At 41.6% G+C, this 26,183-nt stretch overlaps 1 protein-coding gene across 12 annotated transcripts in view; it reads left to right on the top strand.

Moving 5' to 3' along the window:
- Nucleotides 1-26,183, top strand: part of kcnma1a (potassium large conductance calcium-activated channel, subfamily M, alpha member 1a) — a 124,955-nt gene that overhangs the window by 30,299 nt on the left and 68,473 nt on the right. For all 12 annotated transcript variants that reach the window (XM_046401225.1, XM_046401218.1, XM_046401217.1 and 9 more), the window contains exon 2: nt 3,261-3,425. In XM_046401225.1, coding sequence (XP_046257181.1) covers nt 3,261-3,425 — 165 coding nt within the window. The remainder of the gene's footprint in view (nt 1-3,260; nt 3,426-26,183) is intronic.

Below are 26,183 nucleotides of genomic sequence, written 5' to 3'. Positions count from 1 at the left end.
ATAATCATGGGGTTTAATTTAATGAAAATATTAAGGACTGCAACTTAAAACATACAAATGAATCAAAATAATTATTATTCTAATGATGACATTTATTTTAAAATCCTTGCTTCTTTTATCACATCATTGTTCCTGTGCTGAGTTTGGTTTTAAACATGTTTATGGACTCCTGCTGCCACCCGCCCCCCTACCCCCCTTGCCCCTGTCTTTCTCTCTGCCAGTCTCTCTCTCAGTTTGACATCACAGGTGTGTATATATAGCGATAGCAGATGGATTCTCCCATGACGGCCCGCTTCGGTGGCTCTGTCTCGCTAGGCTCAGGCCCACCGCCGGCCACTCAAATGAACTAGAAGCAATTTCTTGTTTACATTGTCTCTTCTGATCTGCCCAACCATCAGTTTATGACTGCATCCATTATTCATGTGTTCCCCTCCACCACACACATGTTCACACACACACAGCAAAGCATTGCTGCTGCTGAATTGTGTTCTCAGAGCTTCCATTTTCAGGTGCATTCCAGGGAGACTTGCTCTTCCCAGATAAACCTGGCATCCATGGAGGTCTATACGTATTATCTGAAAACAAATACAAAATAATGGAATTTCTATCTTCTACATATTTGGAAATCCTTTTAAAATCCACGTCTAACTGTTGTGGTTTTTAAAATGCTAATTCCTGCAGACACTGTTTGGTGTTTCCATGATGTGATGCAGTGCTAGCGAGGCTGTCAGTTAGCAGTATTTACCGCAAAATTGCTGTGACAGGTTTTCTGTCTCAAGGCATTTACAGCATGCTTAAAAACAAATGTAGCGGAAGCAGCAGCAAGAAGACCTAGAAACAGGTACTCCTGTATGTGACAGAAGTCACTCTCGCTTTCAATGCGAGAGCGACTTCTGTCACATACAGTAGTTCTGGGTTGATGTGGTGTCTTTAAACTGTGGTATATGTGTGTGGAGTGTGAAGTTGCTGGGGCCTCTGGCTGAGAAATAACTGCTGAGCACAGGCTAGCACATACTATGCCACCACAACATGCTTGAAATGCTATCGAGCAGGCACACAGCCAATCCGAGTGAAATCTTAGACATCTCTGCGCATGATGACCTGCATGCGCACACATTTGCTGAGTATTTCCAGCATGTGACAGGCGGGATGCATGCTGTTACGTAGTCAAGTGTGTACTGAAGAAGTACGGAGGAATGGCAGGTGGTTGAGAATCTGAGAGAAAGCACAGTTTTAATCATTCAGCATGCATAAGCACAGTTACACATTTACAGCATATCATCCAGGTTTTGTGATATGAGCTTGAACTTTTAAGAGTTCCAAATTTTCTGCTTCTAGTAATAGTACACGTCATTTATACTGTAATCAGGTTCTGATTTAGTGTGGAGTTCAAAGACAAAACTGAATGCCTCAAATCACACCCTTAATGGGAACTGCAAAAGTAGGCGAGTCTCCAAACACTAAGCTATTTAATGAGTATAGAAAGTATAAGTAACTGAATTATCCACTGCAGTACTGAGAGGCCCAACGGCAAGAACAGATAATGATCTTATGACTTTTTTAGGGCCAGTTTATTGTCATTGTTATAGGGTTGGAATCAAATTAGGAAAATGGCAGCTGTGTCCCTGCCATATCATTATGAAATGTAATCCAATTTGACCAGACAATCCTCCTGAAATGGACAGAGCACTCTCTTGGGTTCATCTGTAATAACTGCCCTTTAGCCTTGCAGAAATGCTCAAGTTGGTGCCCTGTTTGCTTTCGTGTTGCATGTGGGCACGTACAATATTGGTCACCCCTGTGGTTGCTTGGTCTTTGGTTGTATGTCTTTATTCCATGGGCAGAAATGTGAATAACTGGATACTGAATTTGAATTATGTATGAATCTGAGCTGAATGTGGATGTACATGGAGAGTTGAATCTACAAGCGAGGATCAAACACAGATTTAGAGCAACTGAACTGAATTTCATAATATTACATTCACTTTTATTGGTATTGAGTTCCAAACTAATATATACAATTTCAAATTACGTCGTTCAGATTCAATTTTTGAAAGCGGTTATTCAAGTTAAACAATACAAATTCAAATTATGTGATTGAAATTTGCTTTTTAAAAGTAATTTACTCCTTGTGGTTAGGAATATGACATGAATGTGTCATCATTTTTCATGTTATGGGGTCATCCAAACAAACTGTGGTAATGTGACATGTAAAGTACTAGGAAACAAATTTCACTCTGTTGGCATAGCACGTAATCTGTTTTGATGGCTACTTATCGGATGTCAGTGTGAGGAGGAACATCGTAAAGTGCATGTGTACTGTGCGGTAATACGAGCCTTGGAAAGGAGTGATGGGTCGCCATCAAGGGGGCTGAAAGTTATTGCAATTCCAGGGATTCCCCGTTTATGCCATTTGCTGGTCCTGATCCTGTGGTTTTATGAGGCTGCGGGTGACACACAGGAACCTTAACTTTGCCTCACGGTGCATGTGTGTGTGTGTAATGCATAAACATTTAGGATTTTGTTGCTTCAAAGGCTGTGAAACAACAGGGAAATCTACTCAGTTCCCTTTTCTGCCATAAGGACAGTGAAGCTGAGTGCCTGCTTGTGTCAAATCAGGAGTGAGTGAGTGAGTGAGTGGCTGCTGAGGAACAGCTGCATGCGATGACTGCGCCAAGCAAAGCATGTCAATGAACTGCCATGCGACTCTGCTCACTCGGTCGGACACAAGAAGGAACGATCAAAGGCCTGCATGAGAACAACAGTCTACCCGGAGGAGCAATTAACTTTAAGACCCATATGTGCAAAACAGCAAAAGTAACTACACATACATTCTGTTGTTATCTAACACACACACTCAAATGTATTCAAACACACACACACACACATACAGCAGATGGATGCCATCATGGCGTGATGGCTGCAGTAGGTTCGCAGACTGCAGCTTGTCATGAATGCAGACGTGCATGACCTCAGAAATACAGAATTCTTAGCATTCAACTTAACAGGATGTTTTACAGTAGGGCTGGTAAGTGTTTTTTTTTAGTATGTTGATTATATTCAACAACCTTTAATGCTCTTAGAGAAGAGGTAGGGATGGGTCTTTATTCCTGCATATGATTTCCTGTTTTACGTGAAATAGTTTTTGCCCATAGCCAACAGTGTCTTTGTGTCCTCGCTGTTGAATGCCACTTCATGTTTTTTTTCAATCTTTCATATGCTCCACTTCCTTACACAGATTGTTATTTTTTTTCTTCCAGGAGGCACAGAAGGTGAACAATCCCGCCAACAATCAGGCAGCAGACAGACCAAAGGGTGCTGATGAGAAGGAGGAAGCCCCAGCCAGTGAGGTGGGATGGATGACTTCGGTGAAAGACTGGGCTGGTGTCATGATCTCTGCTCAGACGCTCACTGGCAGAGTTCTGGTAGGTTTTCACTCTTCTAGTGTATATAAATATCACAAGTCCCAAATAATTCAGAATCAAATCCATTAGCACTTTTTTTGTCACCAATCATTTGCACAGCTTGCAATTTAGATAAGTGCAGCAGTTGCAACTGGTTTTCACACCCAAGTTGGCATCCAGATTAATCCACTGTATAATCCACTGCCATGTACACATTTACTCACCTGTTTTATACAGGTCCCACGGGAGACATTCTGTAGAGCAATTAATTTGATACCCACAAATACTCAGTCCTGACTGAATTGCAGATGACTGTTTGGCTGGCAAAGTCCAGCCTTCTTTCTGCTGCAGTGGCCTATGTGCGGCATGCTGTAACTCACTCTGCTGTGGCTCTGCCAACTGATTCAATGAATGTGTGTGTGCATTTGTGTGTGTGAGTGTGCATGCACATGCTTGTGTGTATGTGAGGGAGAGATTTATTTGTCAAGTTTGAGAGATAGCATATGTGGTGTTTGTGCAGTAGGTAAGAGGCTGTCACTGTGGCTTTTCTCTTGGTATGAATTACAGTCGCTCTCCCCTACTGACCCTCCTTTCTTTAGCGTCATCCCTCGCTCTGTCCCCAGAACGTCTCCCGCACTTGACAACTCTTTGCCAAATCCTGATCCATCTGCAGTGACGCCTCCTCTGTCCTGTGCTGCTTCATTATTAAAATTAAAAACTGCCTTTCTGTCAGCAGCATTTCTCATGTGCTCCTCCTCTCAGCTTAGCAAGATGTTTGCTGCTTAGCTCCAGTGAGTGGCAGTTAGCTATGAGCAGCATGCTGCCTCTAGCGGCTAGCCTCGTTATTAGCCCTTATTAGCTGCCTTGATTTTTAAACACTTAACATCTCTGCATCCTCCGCTCTTCCTGGCAGCTTTTTACTTTGAAAACATTCAGCTACAACTGAGAAGTTTAGGGTGTGGTTTGTGCTGCAACATGCACAGTGTCTGTATGGCGTGTCCCTTTACACAGTGCAACAGACAACATCTTTGTAGAATATTGACATTGATATGTCTTGCGCAAACATCCACTGTGCATTTGTGGACTGAATGAGGCAGCAGTGAGAGTTCGGAGTAAAAATATTAAAATTCTAACATTGTCATTGTTAATGTTTGCTGAAATGTGACGCCTGGTGAGAATAGCTGAAACTTGGAGAAGGATTCAGGCCTTTCATGGTGAAAGATGAAGAATCGTGAAGGGAGCTGTCAATTTACTAAATGAGCCTCTCTTTCATCACTTTCCTACTCACACAGCTCTGCTGGCATGGATGCAGCTCCCTCTCGCTTTCATCTTCTGCTCTGACTGAGCGCTTCCAATCTGCACTGTATTTATGTATGCATGTGTGCGTGTGAAACAGAGAGAGAGAAGAAGAAGAAACATAGAGGCAGACAGAGAGACAGACAGGAAGATGGAGACTCTGCACAGTTGTGAGAGTTGGTGAGAAATAAGGTTCTTGTTGGTTTCTAGGCAAAGAGATTTCCCAGTGTATCACCTACTGTGATTCGTACTACTTCTGGTGCGGCTGATGATTCTGCCCAGCAGGCTGTTTGCTTACGTGCTCATTCTAATGATATGCAGCACAATATATACTGATGAGTGCTCTGTGTAGGTGAATGAGCATCTTCTCGTGCAGTGGAATGTGTACATATGTGCAAGTGTATATGTTAGCATTTTTTCCAACATATACAATACATGCATGATGGCATGTGTGTGTGTGTGGGTGGGGGATTTTGTGGAACTCTTGCTTTCCCATCAGTGCTTCACTGCAGATCAAAACTGCGGTGAGTATCCGTGTACACAGAACCTGGCTGGTAACCATAGCAACTGCTGTGTAGTGGCGCTCAGTCATCTGACATTAAGGGGGTGTCTGCCTGGGCAAAGCAGAAATAACACATACACACACAGGTGGGATTAAAGCTTGATGCAGGCTCAATTCTATCCAGGTGGAAGAGTCAGAGCCAAAGCAGATTAAGACAGATAGCGTCTGGTAGGCAGCCCTCCTTCTCCGTTCATTTGTTTGCCCTGATAACTTCACTGTTGGTGAAAGATCAAGTATACCCCCAGGCTTATTGAATTACCAGACAAATCTTAATCCACCCGTGGCAGCAGCTTGGCCCAGGAGTCCCCCATATTGGTTCCCCATGCTGGGCTGAAATTACCACCGCATGAAGAACAAGGCTTGTTTTCGCATTGGTGCCTAATGTGACTTTACCAAACTACTTTGCTCTCTTGAGAAAGGAATTAAATGAACACATATCCATCAAGGCTGCACCGCCATTAAGAGCAGACACGGCCTGCATGAGAATCATTGTGGTCATTAGTGGCCCTATTTCTTAAAAAGTCCCTTTGCAGAGCCATAGGCTGTGAGTGCAGAAAGCTATTAAGGCTCATGGCATTGCGATGGCCATGTAATAACAGTAAACAAAGAGCAGCAGGTGCACACAAGCACTTATGCGTGTGTGTTTGTGTGTGTGTGTGTGTGTGTGTGAGAGAGAGAGAGGGAATTTATGTGTTCATCTTTGTGTCTCATGTGGGTTCAAGAGACAAAGGTGCTGATAATACATTGTTTCCTCAGACTGGTCGTATGTCAAAGTCCCCTGTCTTTGTGTGACTGTAGCCTCTGTAACCTACATGCATGAGCCCCTCCCAACCACCATTACATACACACAGCCATATATCCAGTTTCGATTAGGCTCTGTGTCACCTCATGTGCCTTATAAAATACCAGTGGAAATGATTGATGCTAGCATGATCCGGTGTGGGTCCTTAGCTCTTTTTGTGTCGCCTGTCACCTTTGCAATATCAGCTTATCAAATATTTATCACCCCTTTCACACATGATCTACCTGCAGTTCAGTTGACACTAAGCTCAGGGTCAAAGGGAAAAACGTAAGGGGCAATGAACTTGAACGTAATCAACGATCAAACGATCTTCTGCTGGGAATTCAGTCAATAAAAAAAACAAATATTTTCTTAATTATCAATTATAATTTTTTTTTAAATGGTTTTGAAAGAGCTGTTGGTAATGGATTGATAGGTAAAGGGGAAAAAAGCCAGTCTGTGGGGATTTACACAGAACAGGATGCAAGTAAGCAACTAAAGCGGCAGCTGCAGCTTAAGGAGGAAGTGTCTCTCTGAGTCCCTCAAGACAGCTGTCCACACAAAGGCACTACATGTGGAACGTAGGTGAAAGGCAAAGCACCTCTGGTCCTACAGTGGATGGCTCATCGGTCTCTTGACAACCGTATCACCCCAGTTGCTTTGTAGAAAGACCTCATTAAGCACTCAAGGGCACAATGTCTGAGGAAATGACTAGCAGGACAGCTGGAAATATGAGTAGGCTGAATTCCTCTGCTGCATTACCACATAATTTCACCTAATTGATTCCTGCATTGGTGCTACAGAAACAACGTATGTAATCCCATAATGTCCAACAAAAACAGTGAGGATTATAACCTATGAATGTAGATATTCGCCCTCTCTCTCTGTGCAGTAGATTTGCACGGCATGGTGGGTCCAGAAATAGGTCAGCCCTGCCATCTTTCTTAATGGGATCTTGGGTGGCAACCAAGGACCATCTGTTCACATGGCCCGCTCCCTAAACCCTATGGTCATCCCTCTGCCTATCCATCCACCCACGCACTGCATGGCACTCTGCATATTGACCCCTGCCATCTGCAAGTACAACACATCTGTCTTTCTCGGCAGCAGAGTGACGGCACATGAATTCTAACTGCAACTGTAACAAATCCAACACGTTTCACTTTTTAAAAACAGATTTTGCAGGAGAGCCTCTGACGGGAAGCGCACTCCCCTTTTTCATGCTTTCTCCCCTTCACCTGTGATTACCCCCTCTCTTGTCACATTTTCTCCATTCTCTAGTTTTATGTGTGAGAACACTTGCTTATAGTGTATGTGTGTGTGTGTGTGTGTGTGTGTGTGTGTGCGTGTGCCTTGGCAGAAAACGAGGTGAGATTGTGCAAAGTGTGTAAGGACACAGTGGGTACGTTCCACTGTGTTTCCATGTGTCCTGAAACATCCTGTTGTGTGGAAAATAAGTGTGAATGTGTTCTCTCGCGCCCCTGTGATTGCCTTGCTGCCTGTGCAGAGAACAGCTGTCATTTACAGTGTTCTGCTTCGCAGTGCTTTTCACGTTAGTGCAGTGTGCGTTTGCCCCTATGTATAAGTACATTTTTTACAGCAGCCATCGGGTGCTGCCAGAATCTGTTTGCATCCCTGAGTTTACTCATGAACGTATGTGTGTGCGTCTGATGCGTGTTTGCCTGAGTGGATACAGAATGTTTCTCCTGGATGTCTGCGTGTGTTTGGCTAATTATGCTTTCCCGTTGAGTGTGTGGAACTAATTTATTGCTGTCAGTAAACTCCTCAGCACGGATACAGCTGTCAACGCAGCACCATCTCCTGCATCGTGCTCGTCCATGACAATAGCCCTGTCCCTTTGCATAAAAATGACAGTCAGCTTATCCTGCTTCATATGCATTCAGTAGGATAACGTATCTTGTCTATTGTCTTGTATTGCATGGCTGCAAGAATGAAGATTTAAATACATCATGTTGTATCCATCAATAAGGTCTTACTGATAGAATGTGTGCAACAAACACAGCCACACCCCCACACCCACCCACACACACACAAGCGCATTCACTGATACGCTGAATGTCTATCAAAGTGATGTTCTGAACAATGAACTGTGCTCCACTGTTATTCAACAAGTTGTATTCAATTCCTCAGAGCAAGAAGGTCCTGGGTGTGATTCCCAGCTGGGGCCGAACCTTTCAGTGTGGAGTTCTGCATGTTCTCCCTGCATGCAGAGATCTTTTATATGTGGCTAATGGAGAATTTTCTTCTTCTTCTTAACTTTGCCATTCATTTATTTGAGCGACAAAGAGTTGAAGAATGTTAAAAGCATATGATAAAATTGTTACGATATGATTTTATTGAAACACAATAAATAATAATATTCTATTGTTATTATAATATCATTGCCCAGTCCTACCCTGGACATATGGACACATGGAGGCACGTATGTGAACACAAACACAATGCCCTGTCTGTCAAAAGTATCTGTCTTAGAAAACATCTGTCATGTTGACATGAGAAATAAACAATCAATAGCTGCAGAGGCCATCTCTCCACTTCACAACCCAATTTCTCTGTAAATTAATAGCAGTGGACACGGACAAATGTATCAATTTTTCACCTTTCTGTTCAGAATTCGGTGACATGACACTTTGCTCCAGCAGAGTGCTCCTCCATAATGAAACTCAATTTCTGAGACAGTTTGCTCCTATTCCCTTAACTCAAACTCTGTGCCCTCTGAAACCTCCAGGCTGTCTCCTTGCCTCCCTCCCATTTTCCTCAGTTGTTGAGTTTAGGTGGCTGCGCAGCTTATTCATTTTGTCATTTGCCATAATTTATCAGTTCAGTCGATGGCAATCCAATTGGCATTGACTTAAATCCTCTGAATGGTGATGAATGGCTGTTTATGCTGGAGGGACCATGAGGGGACAAGCACTGCAGCAGAGAGAGAGAGAGAGAGAGAGATGGGGGGAGCAGAAGGAGAGAGAAATGGGTGTGGTGAGAGCCACAAAGTCTCTTATAAACGTGGCTATACATGTAAGGTAGGAATGCAGTGTTTCACATCGACCACAGGCACTTTAAGCACACGGCACTAGAAAATATGTTTTGTAGAGAGAATACATTCTTTCAAAATACACTATATAGACAAAAGTGTTGGGTTGAGGCTGTTTTTCAGGGGTTGGACTCAGCCCCTTTCTTCCAGTGAAAGGAAATCTTAATACTAAGACATTTTGGACAATGCTATGCTTCCAACTTTGTAGCAACAGTTTGGTGAAGGCCCTTTTCTATTCCAGCATGACTGTGCCCCAGTGCACAAAGCAAAGCTCCATAAAGGCATTGTCGGATGAGTTTGGTGTTGGAAGAACTTGACTGGCCCACACAGAACCTTGACCTCAACCCCATCAAACACCTTATAAATAAACTGAAACGGAGATTTTGAGTCAGACCTTTTCATCCAACATCAATGCCTGACCTCACAAATGCTCTACTGCCTGAATGGGCAAGAATTCTCACAGAAACATCTTGAGGAAAAATCTTCCCAGAAGAGTGGAAGCTGTTATAGCTGCAATGCTGTGTATGTATTTAGAATGCAAAGTCCCTTTTGGTGTAATGGTCAGGTGTCCCAATACTTTTGTTCATATGGTGTAAAAAAATAAAAGCATTGATCAGAATGACAAGATAGGTTACTTACTGTAAGTGAGTGATTTGTGTGGCCTTAGATATTGTAGTTATATAATTATGCACATGTCAAGGATGAGTATGCGTGTGTCTTCATTTGTAAACCATTTTAAATAATGCTAAATGTCTATATATATATATATATATATATGTATATATTGTGTCACTGGATTTAGTTGCAGCTCAGTTCTCATACCATGGGCACAAGTCAGCTGTGTGAAGGCTGCCCTGTTGGCTTGGTTTTTCTGGGCTGCCGCCACATTGAAACATAAGTCGTGTGGTGGAGGAGTGTGGCAGGATGAGGAGGTGGGGATGAGAGGAAAAGCAGGATGTCACAGGAGGAAAGAAAAGCAACAAGGAGTCCTGCCATCACCCTGCATCATTTCAGTTGGTAGAAATTCACACGCTGCTTTATTACGTAGCAAGCCGACATAGTGCTACATCCATATGTACACACAGGCGTAGCGTACTGGATTATATTATCCAGTAAACATTCCATTTCAAATACTGCAGAGTAAGAGTAGAAGAAGAGTATGGAGTGTGGGAAATCTCTAGGGTTACAGCTAGAGCTTGTTCACCGTAAGACGAACCAGAGAAGAAAGATTTGATCAATTGAATTTGAAATACACACAGGACTAATAATATTAGCATGCATCACTTAATGGAAAACATTGTTTATACTATAGTGCAGTTATAGTTGTTGAAATACATTCTCTGTTCCATTTAATTCATCAACATTACATAACATTACACTGCTTTTAAATTTGCAGCACACTAGGGAGAGTTTTAAAACTCTGAAATGGTTGGTCTCGCTTTGTCCCCACGAATGATTTTCCCTGCAGCCCCCCCTTAAGGCCCGTCATAGCTCTCAGCCATCCTGCAGGATGACTCATCATTGCTTGTTCTTTCTCTCCACAATCTATTAACCCATCTATTTGCCACCTGGGCCTCTATTGCTGAAGCAATGACCTGCACCCATCTTTTCCGGCTGCGGCCCCTGTGCCCTTTGGCTGTCTACACCCTCCCTCAAAGTCCTTCCCAAAAAGGTCAGGAGACCAGACGCAGGAGTGATGTTTCACTTAGCTCATTAGATCAAAGTCACCTGTGACTTACAAGGCAATGTGTCTGAGACACTGTGGCGGCTGTGGTGCTCATTTGTTTCCTTTAGTCTGGGCCTGGAGACTCAGCACATTCATCCCAAAAAATGTTCACAAATCAAATCAAGCCTCTGAAATGTATGAAGTAAATGCTGTTTCTTAATTTGCTTCACATAGCTGTTGGTTGTGGGAACTGCTCTGGTGGCATTACCCTTGGAGTATGTCATGAAGAAATCCAGAATCACTTAGCTAATTGCAACAAATTCATTCAAGCTTTTTAACAACTAGACTATGCTCTTTGATAATTAAAATATTGCTTTCCTTGAGTATCAGTGAGTGACTGCAGTAATGAAATTCTGTGTCTTTTTTACAAGGTGATTATTTATGCTCTGCTGAAACCCCAGGCTTAGGAGTGACAGAGTAGCCAGGAATGAGATTACATTTAGAGTCACAAGCGCATTTGACTGTGCGTTAGAGACCGACAGACAGATTGACAGACAGACAAAGACACAGCAGAGCAAAAAGTTGACAGGCAAACAAATGGCCAGGCAGAAAATTGCGTGCAGACAGAGAGGGAGACCTAAGCAGGCAGTCACAGAGGATGCAGACATTCTCATGTTTGTCGTTTGGAGCCCCCAGTCACCTCCAAAGACAGCGCTCTTCCTGTCTCATCCTTGTCATGCCTGGTATGGTCTTGGGGTGCTGAGTGACTCACTGCCTCTGGGATGACGCACACCTAATGGATCAGAACTTGCAGCATCACATTGATCCAACCGCCTCTAACACCGCCGTCACTGCCAGCACCATTTCTTCAAAGCTGTCCAAAAACAGGATTAGGGACAACATTAGCAAAGAATGAAAATTCCTTTGGATGCAATACTGCTGAATAAACAAAACGTGTTTTATTTTCATGCTGATGCAGAAGGGAGTTATTGTGGAGCAAAAAGAAGGATATTTATACCTTATTTTGAATGGTCCTCATTCTGTACTAACTGCTAACAAAATGCTGTCTGTGCGTGATTTGTAAACTAGCTACCGGTGCAAGTTTTGTTTACACTGTGTCTCGGTGCCCTTGCCTGCTCATCTGTCAGTCAAATTCATTCAGATTCATTGGTTCATAAATTATTCATACTTGAAGGTTAAAAGAGCATTTCTGACATATCCCCAGAGACCTTTTTTCCTCCTTGACATGATGTTTGACTGCATAAAGGGAAGATAAATTGTCATTTCATTTCGTTTCCTTAGTACAAGCAAAAGATAAATCTGTATCTGCTACTAAATGATAGGGAACTGACCCGGAGGTTCCTGGAGGTGGAAACCGAATACCTCCCGGCTCCAGAGTGTTGCTCTCTAACTCACTTTCTGCTCCGAACTCCCTGGAGTGGGCTAAGCATTAAGAGAATATCCCAAAGGAGACTGATGAAATATCAAATTATTAACATTCAACATTTACTTGGTGCAGGCTGTATATGCTGCATGTCAGTTGCTCTGTGTAGCAGGAACTGCCTCCTCTTCTCAGTCTGTCTCACCATCTATACATCAGCAGGTCTGAGTCACACACACACAGAAAGATAGTGTGGGAGTGAAAGCACCATTGGAGGCCGGACTGACTGCATCCCTACCTCTGCTTTATACTGCTTTATACTACTGAGCTGTTCAGAGCCTCAAAAGGTGAATGATTGAATGCCAGCTTTCTGTGTGTAGGCATTACTGTATTATGTGCTTCGTGTTTTAGTCTTTATTGACCCCCCTATGACTCCTGTGACAGTATCAGACCCCGTTGTAGATATGGTCTCAGGTTCATTCTGAATATGCTCTTGTCACTCGTGTCATGTTTGCACTTCTAATGTCTTATCAGAGGAGTCAGCACCGTGGGGACCATCTGCTAAGCCAGGTTTCAGATCCGTTTACCCCCACTGGGATTCTGTTTCCTGGGATGGGACGGCCACACAGTGTCCCCAAAACGCATCACCTCCACCAGCCTCAAAGTTTCCATGAGATCATCAGGGGATGATCGCAGGTGATGTAAGAGGCATAGGAAGGCAGGGAGGCTGAAGTATCATTGTATGAGTGGGCAGTTGGAAGTGAGATGTGGACGGAAAGATAATAAAAAGAAATAAAAGAGGGATTTCATATTGTGATTGATCCAGATATACATCTTTGCTGTTTTTAGAGGGTGAAAAGTGTATTTGTAGCTTTTTTTAATTTCATTATGCGTGATTTAGCTCAGTCTTCCTGTATTTTATTTTCTTTTTCTGGATGCCAAATATTTTTAGACATTTCTTTTAGGCTTTGCCAGGTGAATATTCTAGCAAAGTCTAGTCTTGCTTGTGACTAAATCATTGAAGTGGAGACATTTTTGGCTTTGTTACTGAAGCTTTCTCATATTAGGACCAGTGATGAGGTGCTAATTAAATGGTTTGTACGTCTGTCTCTGCCTCAGCCCCTAAATTGCATCAATATTGACTTCAAAGCCTCAATGCATCAAAGAAGGACCAGAAGCAGTATGACACTCCTGTCCTGTCCCCTCCTCTCCTCTCCTCTCCTCTCCTCTCACATATTATGAAATCTTACTTTCTTATCAATACATCCTGCCTGCAAGGACGCAGCCCTGTATGGACTTGCATGAGTAATGTGTACTGTATGTACGCTAAATGAGTGCTTATGTGTTTGCTGTGATTATTATAGTTGGGGGTCATGCACAGTCAAAGTGAAAGCAGGGACAAATTATCCTTCAAGTTAAATCAATACTAATGAATTAAAAATTCATTGACTGGTAAATGGCTGCGACCAGGTGTGAGAATGCCACAAGCCCAACTCTGTCACACGTTAGCTTGTGCAGCTCTTGAGCCTGCTCACATGCATGAGTGCAGACTCCCCTGCCTGCTTTCCAAGAATCCAAAGTGGCATTATCTGATTCTTCCATTAACTTTAGTGCCTTTTGAAATAATCCCATTGATCGACTGCACACCAGACTCTGAGGAGAGTTCCATCATGGGGCTGCTTAGATGAAATAAGGAAAGAATGAAACCCCCTCTGACTAAAGGCCAAACTATCTTACGGTAGTCTTCAGTCTCTGAGGACTGAATGATGTCTTGGTTTTGTGATCCTTTTCTATTGCTTTGCTGCAGCTGTATGTGTCTCTCTGGCACATTGCATTCACAGTTATTCCCACAAGTGGCACATCGCCGTGGCAACATCACATCTCTTCTTCACAGCAATGAACTTTGTGCCCTCTGTCTGTCTCGGTTTTATTTCCCTCCCGACCACCTTACCTGGGTGCTTTCATTCTTCATATCCTCTTTTTCAATGGGCTTAAAGGAGCAGTTCACCCAAATTAGAAATGACACTAGTTCTGGTTTTGTATTAGGGTGGTGGAAGATATCTAATTTGAGATGGTCCTCGCAAGGACGATGAGAGAGCTTCAGTCATTTTAGAAAGTGACCAAACACAACATGTGTTTACGTTAAAGTGTCAAAGCCCTCTCGAAGCCGTTGCAACTCAGAAATTCAGAATTAGTCTAAATGGCACTGAACCAATTAACAAGCGTACAAACTAGAAATAAAGTAAACGTAATTTTCTCACAGGTAACAGAGTCCTTGGTCTGTAGTCAAGCTGCTTCATGTTTCATTTGGCAAGATCCACTGCAAAGACACGGTGCTGTAGTTACAGTTCATATCTGAGATGATGGACACTTGCAACAGCTCTACTCACAGCTCATTTGAAGTCAGGCTTATACATATATATATATATATATATACTCACACAGATGCTTGAGAAATGAGTGTATACAGCAGCTTTATGTGGCACTTTCAATCATACGTCAGAATGGAGAGGTAGACTGTAAAAGGTTTGTGTAAAATCCTCAGTCTCAGGGGAACAGCCTGCCTTTTCAGGCAGCAGACAGCTGAACTTTTCACTGACAAGTGTGTTGGATATTGAATATTGATACGGGTGTCAGTGCTTGTCAGCAATCAATCAAAGCAGTAGACTGTCATCAGAGGAAAGGTGAGAGGTGGAACTGAAGTGGAGTTTGGTTTAATGTCTTCTTAATAAGGGTCAAGACTCTGTGAGAAACCAGGTTGATTGACTTGACCTCACATGTGTTTGTGGACCAAAAAATTAATTGAATAAACTTACAGTTTACTTGTTTGTTAACTTGTGATTATAGAAACCATGCAAAGATGCAAAGAGTTTAGGGACATAGATGTTCAACATGTATAACTTACTTTAACCAAGAGAGTAAAATCCTTTACTTTTTGTCTCTGTTGCAGTTGGATTAGCTATCGTTTTGCTTGGGAGACTATTAATTATCTACTGAATGAATAGCTGTATGACTGAAGTGGATTTAAGAATATATACCCCAAAAGGCAAAAGAACAGAAACCCTTTGCAAATTACCCTTCTGTTCCTCTCTCTTGTCATATCGCAAAGCTCCAATAAGCTTACTGAGGTAAGTAATAATGCAATTGAACGTTAAATATGTTAGCTTTGTTTTTAATTTTATGTGAGAGACTTAAGCCCTTCATAGCCAGTTATGAGCTGGTTTGATAAGCAAGCAACTGCTTTCAGTGTTTCAGTGTGACACCTTCATCCCTGCTGCTGATGAGTGAAGGTATTAAAGACGTGTTAAGGTCATTCATGGCAGGTTGCGGGCATCCACCCACCTTATTGACTGAGCTGGACAGCTGTGTGTAGGGCTTGATCTAATGTGGCAGAGAGCAAACTGAGGAGAGATACACTGAGATGCTGCTGCTCTTCACTTCACATGTAGCCTGCCAACAAACACAGAATACTAATACAGCTTTTCCCTCTCTGCAAATCCAAGTCTCATCTTTCACCTTGCTGCGAGCGAGCGTTCTACCTTATCAGGACCCGCTAGATTGTTAGCGAGCGAAAGTGGGCTCTGACGCCGTTGATAAACTTCTCATTAACCTTCAGGAAATTAAACGAAACCTTGATTTAATTAGATAAAGATCATGTCACCGCTGCGTCTCCTCTGAGATGAAACCTATGCGCCTGTGGGTGGGTGGTCTCTTGATGATATAGAAAAAGAAAACAGGATGTGATGCAGTTATATTGTTTTATAATTCAGATGGTAGTCGATCCATTTGCCTTACTGTGAGGGAAGCTGAAGTTTCTAATTCATATTTGGCAGGGTCTGGTACTTCTTCTGGCAGCCAAATGTATGACATTTTTTAGAGAGCGAATTCTTCAATATGCATCAGACAAAGTAATTGCTCTGCATGCATTGTAATAGAAATGCCACTGGTGTGATCAAGTCTTGATATTATTAACTATGGCAGGGATGATTTATGCAATGATTAAAGGCACATAATGGAACTGTGCAGCAGTAACCAGTGCCTGGACAACAGTGTAGTGACCTGAATACATTATAACCTGCAGACAAGATGGGAAATATGCCAGTTAAAGGCAACCTTTTAGTATTCACGCAGCGGACCCCCCTCATTTTCTCACTGGAGATAGTGATTTTTCATTGTTCTGATGGAATGATTGTAGCAGTTATGTAAATGTCAAGCTGACCATTGGCTGATGGCACAATTACATGGCATACATGGCATACGTGGCACAATTATTACTGAGATTGAAAATGAAGAGCCAGAATAAACTTGAAAAATGTGTTTACAAATCCAAAGCTTTATTTACTTTGATTATGATTAAAATAGATGGTGCATTTAGAGTCGAACTTACACCTTCACCCTTTTTGTTCTTTCAAAGCACCTACTTTCTTTAAAATAAATTTGTTTTCTTTCTTATACTGAATCTACTATTAAAGCACATTAATGCAGCCACTACGTCTGAGAATCAAAAGTAGCATGGGCGGTAGTGATAAGACACAGGGTTTCTCGACTGCTCCACACAAAACCGGCAACATTCCCTGCAGATATCATGTTTAATTCACGGGTTAGTTTGTGAACACCTGAGAGGAACAACTCTGCTCAGTGTCACGCTGTCAGGCTGAAAGCTTTCCCTGCATGGCAGAAGTCTGAAGAGAGGTCTTGTGGGAGATCAAGTATTTTCTTTTTACTGAACTTTAATGGGATACAGGGAGGGAGAGAATAGAGGTGATTTTGACAGAATTCAATCTTAAGCCACCAGGGGTGCATGAATTACTAGAAGTACCAGCTTTACTCAATGATGATTTGATTATTAGATTATGTTTTACTGAATTATATTAATGCATTACTATCAATTAGCTTAAATACATTACCACAGTCTCTATAATTTAACTTAACATTGATATGACTTTTTTGGCAATTTTTTTTTCTTTCTTCGTCGCATTGCTCTGACTAAAGGACTGTTCTCGTCTTTTGAAGATTCAGCAGTAAGGATTGTTGACCCAGGACTGGTGGACAGAAAACTTTTGTAATTTCTCACCTTGTCAGAAGTCTGTTACTGGTGCCTAGGTAACAGACGCCAGGTCTGGCTGTGGCCCACTCAAAATGTCTGAATCTGTTGTAATTAGTCAGATTGGGCACCACAGCGTTGTGAGTTCTCAGATCCTCTGCTGACATAATGTCTGTCGTGACCAGTTATGAATCTAGTGGTCACAGGGCTTGCCTTTATTGGTTTGACTCAGGAATACTTGATACTGTACCTGTATGGCTGATTTACCTGTAAAGGTTCATATTCACAGCACTTCCTATACAAATGCTCCTCCTCTTTCCACTAGAGTGCGAAGTTCTGAAAAAATAATATGCACATTTATGTATGAGCTAATCTGGCAAGTTGCTGCTTTCATCAGAACACAGCAACAATACGGGCAAAGTAGAGCAGAGGGAACTCAGCGGTCGGTACGTGACAATTGTCAAATGAAAAGAAAAAACCTTTTTAGCTCATCTGGGAAGTAGAAGTTTTCTCAACTGGAAAATGATCAAGCAACAGTGTTAATGCTGTTTTAGTATAATATAAATATACAGTATTTTTACTGTGTGATTGCTTATTTACATTTTTGGTAAGCGTTGATAAAGCATCTCATTTCAGTGTTTTCCTACTGGTACAGTCACAACAGATAAGGGACAAATAGAGCACCCTCTAATTAGCTACAAAATTATGTAGCAAAAATGTTGAATTGTACATTTTTCACCCTTGTTTTAAAAGACCTTTATTGTTTTTTCATCAGTCTGTTTACTGTCCTCCTCGTGTTCCTCCTCCATTCATGTGGCTGTGGCTTAGTCGTGGGCAGTGGCAAACATACTGACACTCCAGGTACCCTGAGGCATGGGAACATGTTTGTGGACCTGTGATATCCTGCAGTGAAAAGCCACACTTTAGTCAGAGTTCATCACTCTGTGGTGTTATGTCACAGAGAGCGCCCACTGAACTCCCACATTTAATCTTTAATACATGCTTAACTTACCACTGAGTTAGCATTGCTGTAATAACAGTCCCATATCACTATAAATAATTTTGCCCTCTAGGTGCTGCACATAGACATAATGGACAATATGGTAAGTCAATGCAGTGGCAGCAGCTTCCCATAAAGTCCTGTTTGATATTCTGCAGATATACTGCAGTGTTCAGAAGGAACCATTTATAAACTCATGTGGTGGATGTCGGGTGGAGGATGGATATGATGGTTGAGTTGAAGAAATTTCCCCTCCAATGCTGTCACTGGCTCTTTGCATCCTCTCATCTTCTCTCTCTTCACTGGCATAATCCCAGTGGGGATCCTCCCTTCAGTCTCATGGACAAACGCACACACACAAAGGTTGAGCACATGCAGGGGTTGATGTCACACACACGCACACACACTCAACGTGCGCGCCCTCACACACAAAGAGGTGAAGACACGTGCACACATGCGTGCACGCTGTGGCATTTAAGCTCTTGCTGTGCCTTGAGGACATGCTCTAATATTCTCCATCCTTCCACTCGTCTTTCTGTTCAGCTACTCTCTCTCTCTCTCTTTCTCTTTCTCGCTCCCTTGCTCTCATTCTGTCTCTGCCACAAGACATTTTCTGCCACCTCGTGTCCCACCGGGGGTGAGGGAGGGGGGTTTCTCTGATATTCTCTCATCCCTTCATCTACTGTCATCATCACCTCCATCTTTTCTCGTTTCCTCTCCTCTTTTGTCCTTTTGGAGTCCTCTGCGGACATTCAAGGTCATGGTTATGCTGTTGGGCTCTTGGGAATGCTGCCATTAGACACAGGATGCTGTGAAGGAACAGTAACCTGCCCTTCTAGTATTTAGAGCAGACTGTATCACTGTGTGAGTCCACCTGTGTTACGATGGTTTAATTCAGCAGTGACACATCTCTCATAGCGCACAAGGAACTAAAAAAAAAAAAAAAAAAAAAAAAATCTTTTTTTTCATGAATTAATGATGCCATAGAGAAACTTTTAGAGGAGATTTTTTAGACAGGTTGTCGTTCCCGTCTGTAACAGATCCCCACAGGCCTTCTCTTCATCTCCCACTGACAGATGCTCATTTTAGGAGCTGTCATCCTGTCAGACCTGAGAGGCTTTCCTTCACACAGACCCCCCTCCCCACTCTCTCCCTCGTCAATCAGTGTTTCTGTTGCTTAGGTACATGGTGTGTGCGTCTGTCTCATAAAGGCCATTAGGGTTAAATGGAGCCAATTCCAGGGGTGTATCATCAGTGGTTGTATTTTTATTCGTTAGATTGTATTTCATTGCAGAGATAAAAATAAATCTTCTTGCTCTTGTGTAAATTAAATAATGCTCTGTATGGTGCCTGAACAGACTTATTAATTAGTAGCTATAGATCAATGGACTAGCTGTGTCCAAAAAAGCTCTGTCATTTTACAAATGTACAAGTGTACTAGGGGTACAACTGATGATGTCTGTTTTAATTATTGTTTAATCTCATGATTAAATAGATTAATCCTTCTTTTTTCGGGGGGAAAATGTCAGAAAACAGTGGAAAATGCCTATTACAATTTCCCAAAGCCCAAATTGATGTCTTCCAGTGTCCTTTTTTCCAGTAATTCAAACCCCACAATAGTGTATAATTAAAATTAAGGAAATCAGCAAGTATTCAAATTAAAGAAGCTGGACCCTGAAGATTTTGACATTTCAACAAAACCTATGACTTATCGGCCTTAAATTTGCAGCTCTATTGCTTTTTAATAGTAAACATCTGTGTGGTGAGGTTTCAGAAAACAAGTAACCCAACACATTAACCTTGGCTGTCCATAAAATCTAGGCCTGCTTTTTGTGGTTTGTTAGTTTGCACCTATCTTGTTAGCAATTCCAAAGTTTTAAACTGAGTCAGCACTCTGAAAGTGTTACATTTCACACCATGTTCGTATTTTCGCACATCAGATTCAGGCATTGTCCCAGTAGTATCATCTTTTAGGTTATTCAATGTCTGATTCAAGTAAATGAGAAGCTCTCACACCATCTTTGCTATAAGCAAACAAAATTTTGCCTTTTTTTTGCTTTCAAGATGTGTCTGTGCAGTCTCTGTCTGTCAGTCACTTTCCATCAAGACATCAAACTAAGCAATTTAGTGTCATGTCTTCTTCCTTGTAGCTAACGCAAGAGAGGAAAGCCTTTTGCTACATGCTACCTGCCGTGGTCACCATAGCCGACAGGTGCAGGAGGAAAGCCACAGGAAATTACTGAAGTTGCTGGAGAGCAGGGACATGAGGAGAGTGGGAAGTAGCTTACTCATTGTAATAGCAACAGCACTGACTGAAAATTTGTAATTTCACTAGTCAGTCCATTGTCTGCCAGATTTGTTGGTGTTGTTACTGGAATAAAGATGATTTCACACTTGCACTTTTCCAGACCAAATGCTGACAATGTTTGGTGATGGTCATCTGCGTTATATCTCAATACGTGTAGCTAAAGAGGAAATACCCTTAGAAAATACACATCTAAATATCTTGCCATTTCAGTGCCTTCACACTTCCTCAAGAGATACAAATTGCCTAAAGCTAATTGGAAAGTATGGCCCCTTAACTGCGTGTTGAAGAGAAATGTGGATGAGCAGTTTTTGAAGGACAGGTTAACATCCTTCTACTGATCCTCTGTTCACCCGGTCCATACCCCAGAGACGGCCGCCGCATGACCTTGGACAGTAAGACAAAAGGAGCTGGCTGTGGGAGGGGGAGAAGATATGAATAAAGAGAGGAGAGACAGGACTGTGTTGCACTGTGGATAAGATTATTTTCTCTCTTATACTCTGATTAGACAAATCAGATATCAAAATTCTATTGCCCTCTTTTCTTGAAAATAAGTGAGAATGCTAAGCAGCTACTGAAAAGAAATGAAAACACATTATAAGTATATCAGGACATCGAGACTTGTGTCTGGCTGCCCAGCATTTCCAAAATGTGACTTTAGTGTTGATTATATAGACATTTCATTACAGAAGACTGCTTCATACTTATCTCTTACATCTTATTTCTCCTTTTTTTTTGGTCTTACACTCTGCCCCATTAGAATTAACTAAAAGTGGCTGCGACTGGGAGTCTAAAGTGGATTTTGAACACACCAGAGCACAACTTATTTAGGCTCCTGCTTGTATCCTGGGTGTTGTTGTCTTTTGTTCCTCTTATAATTTATGAATTGTATATTTGAAGTCTTGGTATGATTGGCTGTGTTCTGTTGACAACCAAGCATGGTAAATTATTGTACTATTTTGTTTATAGAAATAGAGAAATTTAATTAGGAGAGTGCAGAGGTGGCAGTTGACATTCATGTCATTGGAAAGTCTGCTCAAAGGCTACCTATCAGCAGACAGAACCTCAGACAGTCTGAAGTGGATTTTCCAGTATTCTGATAGCCTGGGACTGGATTGCCTTTAGTCAAGGTTGCCTCAAAACAAAAAGCCTAAAATGTCTCTAAACTATTTCCTTTTCTTTCGTAAAAATACATCTTCTTTTGTTTGAATTTGGGCAAAGGATTGTTAAACTTGTTTCTTTATTCATACAAAAGGAAGAAAAACATGTTGTTTCTTTTATTATTAATCACCACAACTTTACAGAGCTGTCCATGTTGGGTTATTCTTGTCTGGCTGCTGTATCTGTTAAGTCACACAGTGGGAATCAGTAGCGCTGGTTGAGTTATGCAGTGTGTGACTGGAATACAGAGTGTGTTTTTCTTTTTCTTTTTTTTTGTTCCTGACAGAATGTCAGATCACACCTACACCTGTGTAGCTGTCTAGAACCACCCGCTATTTGAGGCGGAAAGGGAAGATCACGATGTTTGCTAATGTATGGACGTATGTCATTAAAGTTTAATGGGGGTTTCATTTGTTGAAGGTCCCCCAGTGAGAGGCTCACACTCTCACCTTGTGCAGAGACTTGTGATTCCGTTTTCTTTTGTGTCTAAATCTGCATCAGTGCTACACACATGTGTGATAATGTAGGAGTATTTGTTATGAAAGCAGAGGCTTGTAATGGATGCAAATGTTTGCTCTGCAGTGCAAACATTGTGACAATTTGATGAGTGAGGGAATGCTAGAGAGTTGCATCTGTTTTCTGTTTCACTAACTGGAATTATTCAGAGATCCTGTATTGAATATAAATGAGTATGTACTGACTGCAGCTCTTCTCATTTATTTGAGATTTGATATAACAGACAGATGTATATGATTATAGACTGAAGCCAAAAGGGAAGCAGAAACAGTTCATTGGTTTGGCCAGAGCTCTCCTTGGCTGTGGACCTCTGAAATCCTTTCTGGCCAAGGCATCAGTCAGACATTTTGGAGCTCCTGTTTCTGGCCACCCCAGCCAGTCAGGCCAGATTAATGAACAAGCTTATCCTGATACCACACAGTACTGATGGACATTATTGACTTCCCAATGAGGATTCCCAGCCAACCCATTAGGATTCTTAGAAAGTATTTCTTTCAACGTTTTAAAGAAATAAAACAAAATAGATGTATTCTAGTTTAGATTTCCCCTCATTTCTCACCTAACTACATTGCCTGCGAGTACATTTGTTTTCCTGCCTTTGATGTCGACCTGTAGAGGCTCAGTAATAATAGCATGCAAATCAGCTCACAGCTGAGCCGCTTCATTAGCCCCAGGCTTCAGGTTTTATTAATATTTTGCACAAGTAACTTTTTTATCTCATAAATTAACTACAATAGTTTCTGATTAAAAGCTCCAACTTTCTCTCATACTGTGTGCCTTTATTAAAGAGTGGGGGTCACTGAAGCTTGGGTGAATTGATTTCAAATGTTTTGTTAATAATAAAACGGACTAAAAGTAGCACATTTTTTTTTATGACAGAAAAATTCCTATGTGCACAGGAAGCAAAGAGCATTTCTTTACTTCTTTGCTTCTTTGTACCAATGGCAAGTTGTACTCTAAAAGATTTTACTTCCATTTCAGATAATACCAGTAACATACAATTATACTATGGAACTCTGTGCATTGTCTACAACTGGGAAGAAAACTCCACTAGGATTATATCATTATATAAAATGGGCCATTTTTTAACGGATACCAAGATGAACAATGTTTTTTTTAATCTTACAAATATTTATTAAATATTGGAATTGCAGGACTGGCTCATCACACCTTCCTAAGATCTAATTTGACTACTTCTAAAACCATGACAAATTGAAAAAAATAACTTGATATTATGATATGAGGGTCAAGGTTTGGTTAGGCCCAAAAGGGACAGAGAAAGACCTTGACTTATGTAAAAATAATTATGCTGTTATTGTAAGAAAACCTCTTGATTTTGGTTGAAATTATTATGTTGTAGGGGGCATTTCTGATCATTGTTATAATAATAACCACCATATGGTTAAAAGAAACAATCTCCCAGTAGACTGTTGGTGAAAAGTGAGAGCATGAACAGCAGCCTCCTGTGCCAAAACCACATTTTGTTGACCCTTCATTCTTATCAGACTTCCTTCCTGTGTGGAATTTGTGGCTGCATAATAACATCACCCGACTTCCTACTTTGAGGCATACACTGAATTTACTGAATGACTGATTTCATCGATTGCAGTCCCAGGTTAAGTGCCCTGATTTTTCAGCCACATTAGCCCAAAACAAGACATTCTTATTTGGTTCTTATTTATCAACACTTCGAATGAATTTCTGTAAAACAGTTGCTTGATAACAAGCTTAACCTCTGCTGACCTCTGTATCAAGGTGTGTGTATGAAAGATGCATCTTCAGCATTTGATGGAGAGAAATAAAAAAACTCTGTCCATCTTGGTTGCTTTGAACTGAAATGTGTAGGAGACTGGTGGCTTTGACTCATCGCTCTCTTGACCCGGGTAGTCGGCCTTAATCTGAAGCGATTATTCTGTACGCTGTCAGCCCACATCACCTGTCTGTGAGACTCTGCACTTAAGGCATAGAGGAAGTCATTAAACAGTATCCCTGTTGGAGGAGGAAGTATTTTGGCTTAGTTTTAGAGTGCTTCATCTTGAGCTCTCGAAATCCTTTAGGCTGCCAAGCAAACTGAGAGCGTCAGCCTTGCACGTGTGTTTGTATGTGTAAGTTAGTGTTATTATGTGTTAACAGTTCCGATGGTGTCATGTGAAAGCTGCCACCTCTAGCCCACTTGCTGGAAATGTGCTGGAAATTGAAACCTGCACACAGTGAAGTGCACGCACACACACACGCTCACACAATTTCTCGCCGCCCTCTTTTACACTTGCAGTCTTCCTGTATGCCTCCTAAAGTGTAGCTCGGAAAACATCTGACAGATTCAGCTTTACACTTTAAATATAGAAAGGGATACACCAATGAAAACCTACACGTCTGTTAAAGAGAAAACATAGACATCATGTCTGAGTGCTGCTCCTCTGACATGACGCCGACATATTCCAGTTTGTTGCTGACAAACATGACTCACTAGTACCATCTCATCACACGTTAATCATGAAATGTGAATATAAACAGCCTCATTAAGTAATTTCCAACTATTAACGAAGCAGCAACAGTTAGAATAGCAATCTTTCTCCTGCAGCTGAGTTTCTTTTATAATTTCTCATTTGTTTTGTAGGCAATGCCCCTCTGCCATTACCGTTCTTTTAGGTGTCCCCTGAGTGTTATTGCTGATGGTTGCTCAATCGGTTGTGTTTGGAAGATTGTGGGTGTGAGGTTGATGGAAAACACTTGCAGACATTGTGTAGAGAGGGACTGTGTGAGCGAGGGAGAAAGGGTGGTGGTGGTGGGGGCGGGGTGGACCTGCATTCACAGTTGAATAACTGGGTCAGTTTAAGATGATGGCGCTTCTTATCTCCTCAGCTCATCGCTGGGTGTTCACTGTTCTCTGCTTAGCTTTTCAGCCATACTTCTCTTTACCCCTTTCTTCAGACATCTCTCTCTCTGTTTCTTTTTCTCTTTTGACCCCCCACTTATCGACAAACTAGCTACAAGGAAATGCATGTATACGTACTGTGTGTGTATAAAGGTATGGATGCTTAAAATGATGCTTCTCCATGTCAGGGCGGTATTGGAACCCATAATGCCCTCTAGTCAGGTGCTTCCCTTCCTGATCAGATCAGTGGAGAGTTTGTCATTCAGAAAGCCTGATGTTATCGTAGAATTTCGGCCTTCTCCCCATCTCCTTTGTTCGGACCATCATTGATGTCTCTAGACAACTCTGTGGCCAGAATTGCCTTTGTCCTCCATTCGAGCAGCAAAACCATTAAAAATGCAACGGTATGGGGATGTTTACTTAATACCCCAGTCACAATGCGCTGGATCAATCCGAAGGACCATCACATGAAAGTAATCAAGCTCCCATCATCAATAATGAATGGCGCAATCAACAGGGATAGTGGGCTCCTATTGTGAGGAGGCTGAATGGGAGAAAAGATCGCAGGGGTGGAGGTATTGTGCATCGCTACGCTGGTCAGCTGTTTGTGGAGATGATGATTAGAATGACAGTGGTGATGATGGTAGTGATGTGAACTCTAACGTTTGCAAGTGCAGTTTGCCAGAGGGGAATATGGTGGCACATGTCACCATTTTTTCAAGGGTGTTGAACAAGAGGAAGCTGACATTTACTTTTAATGACTAACATCCAAACAGGTCCTCATTTGCCCACATCAACAGGTCTTGTTTCTATGTTATCTTCTGTATTTTTGGGGGGGATCTATCTGTACTTGTATTATATAATTCTTTGATGCTATGATGCATTATATGTAAGTATTAAATTAACATTTTGTGCTATTTTTGAAATATTTTTGGGTTTGGAACATCAGGTTGAACTAAATTAAAATCATTTTATAGTATAGCATCATCTTAAGATGCTTTCTTAAACATGTACAAAGGTTGGGCATTTATTTCTCTCTTTTCAATCTGGTTCACAAAGTGTAATTTCTGAGAACAAGATTGCATTTTAAGACTCACTCTAAGAATAAATAACTCATTTAGAATCTACTGCTACATGTTG

Source organism: Scatophagus argus, chromosome 10 (assembly GCF_020382885.2).
Source record: "Scatophagus argus isolate fScaArg1 chromosome 10, fScaArg1.pri, whole genome shotgun sequence".
Lineage (NCBI taxonomy): Eukaryota > Metazoa > Chordata > Actinopteri > Scatophagidae > Scatophagus > Scatophagus argus.
This window is presented reverse-complemented; position numbering and strand designations above follow the sequence as displayed.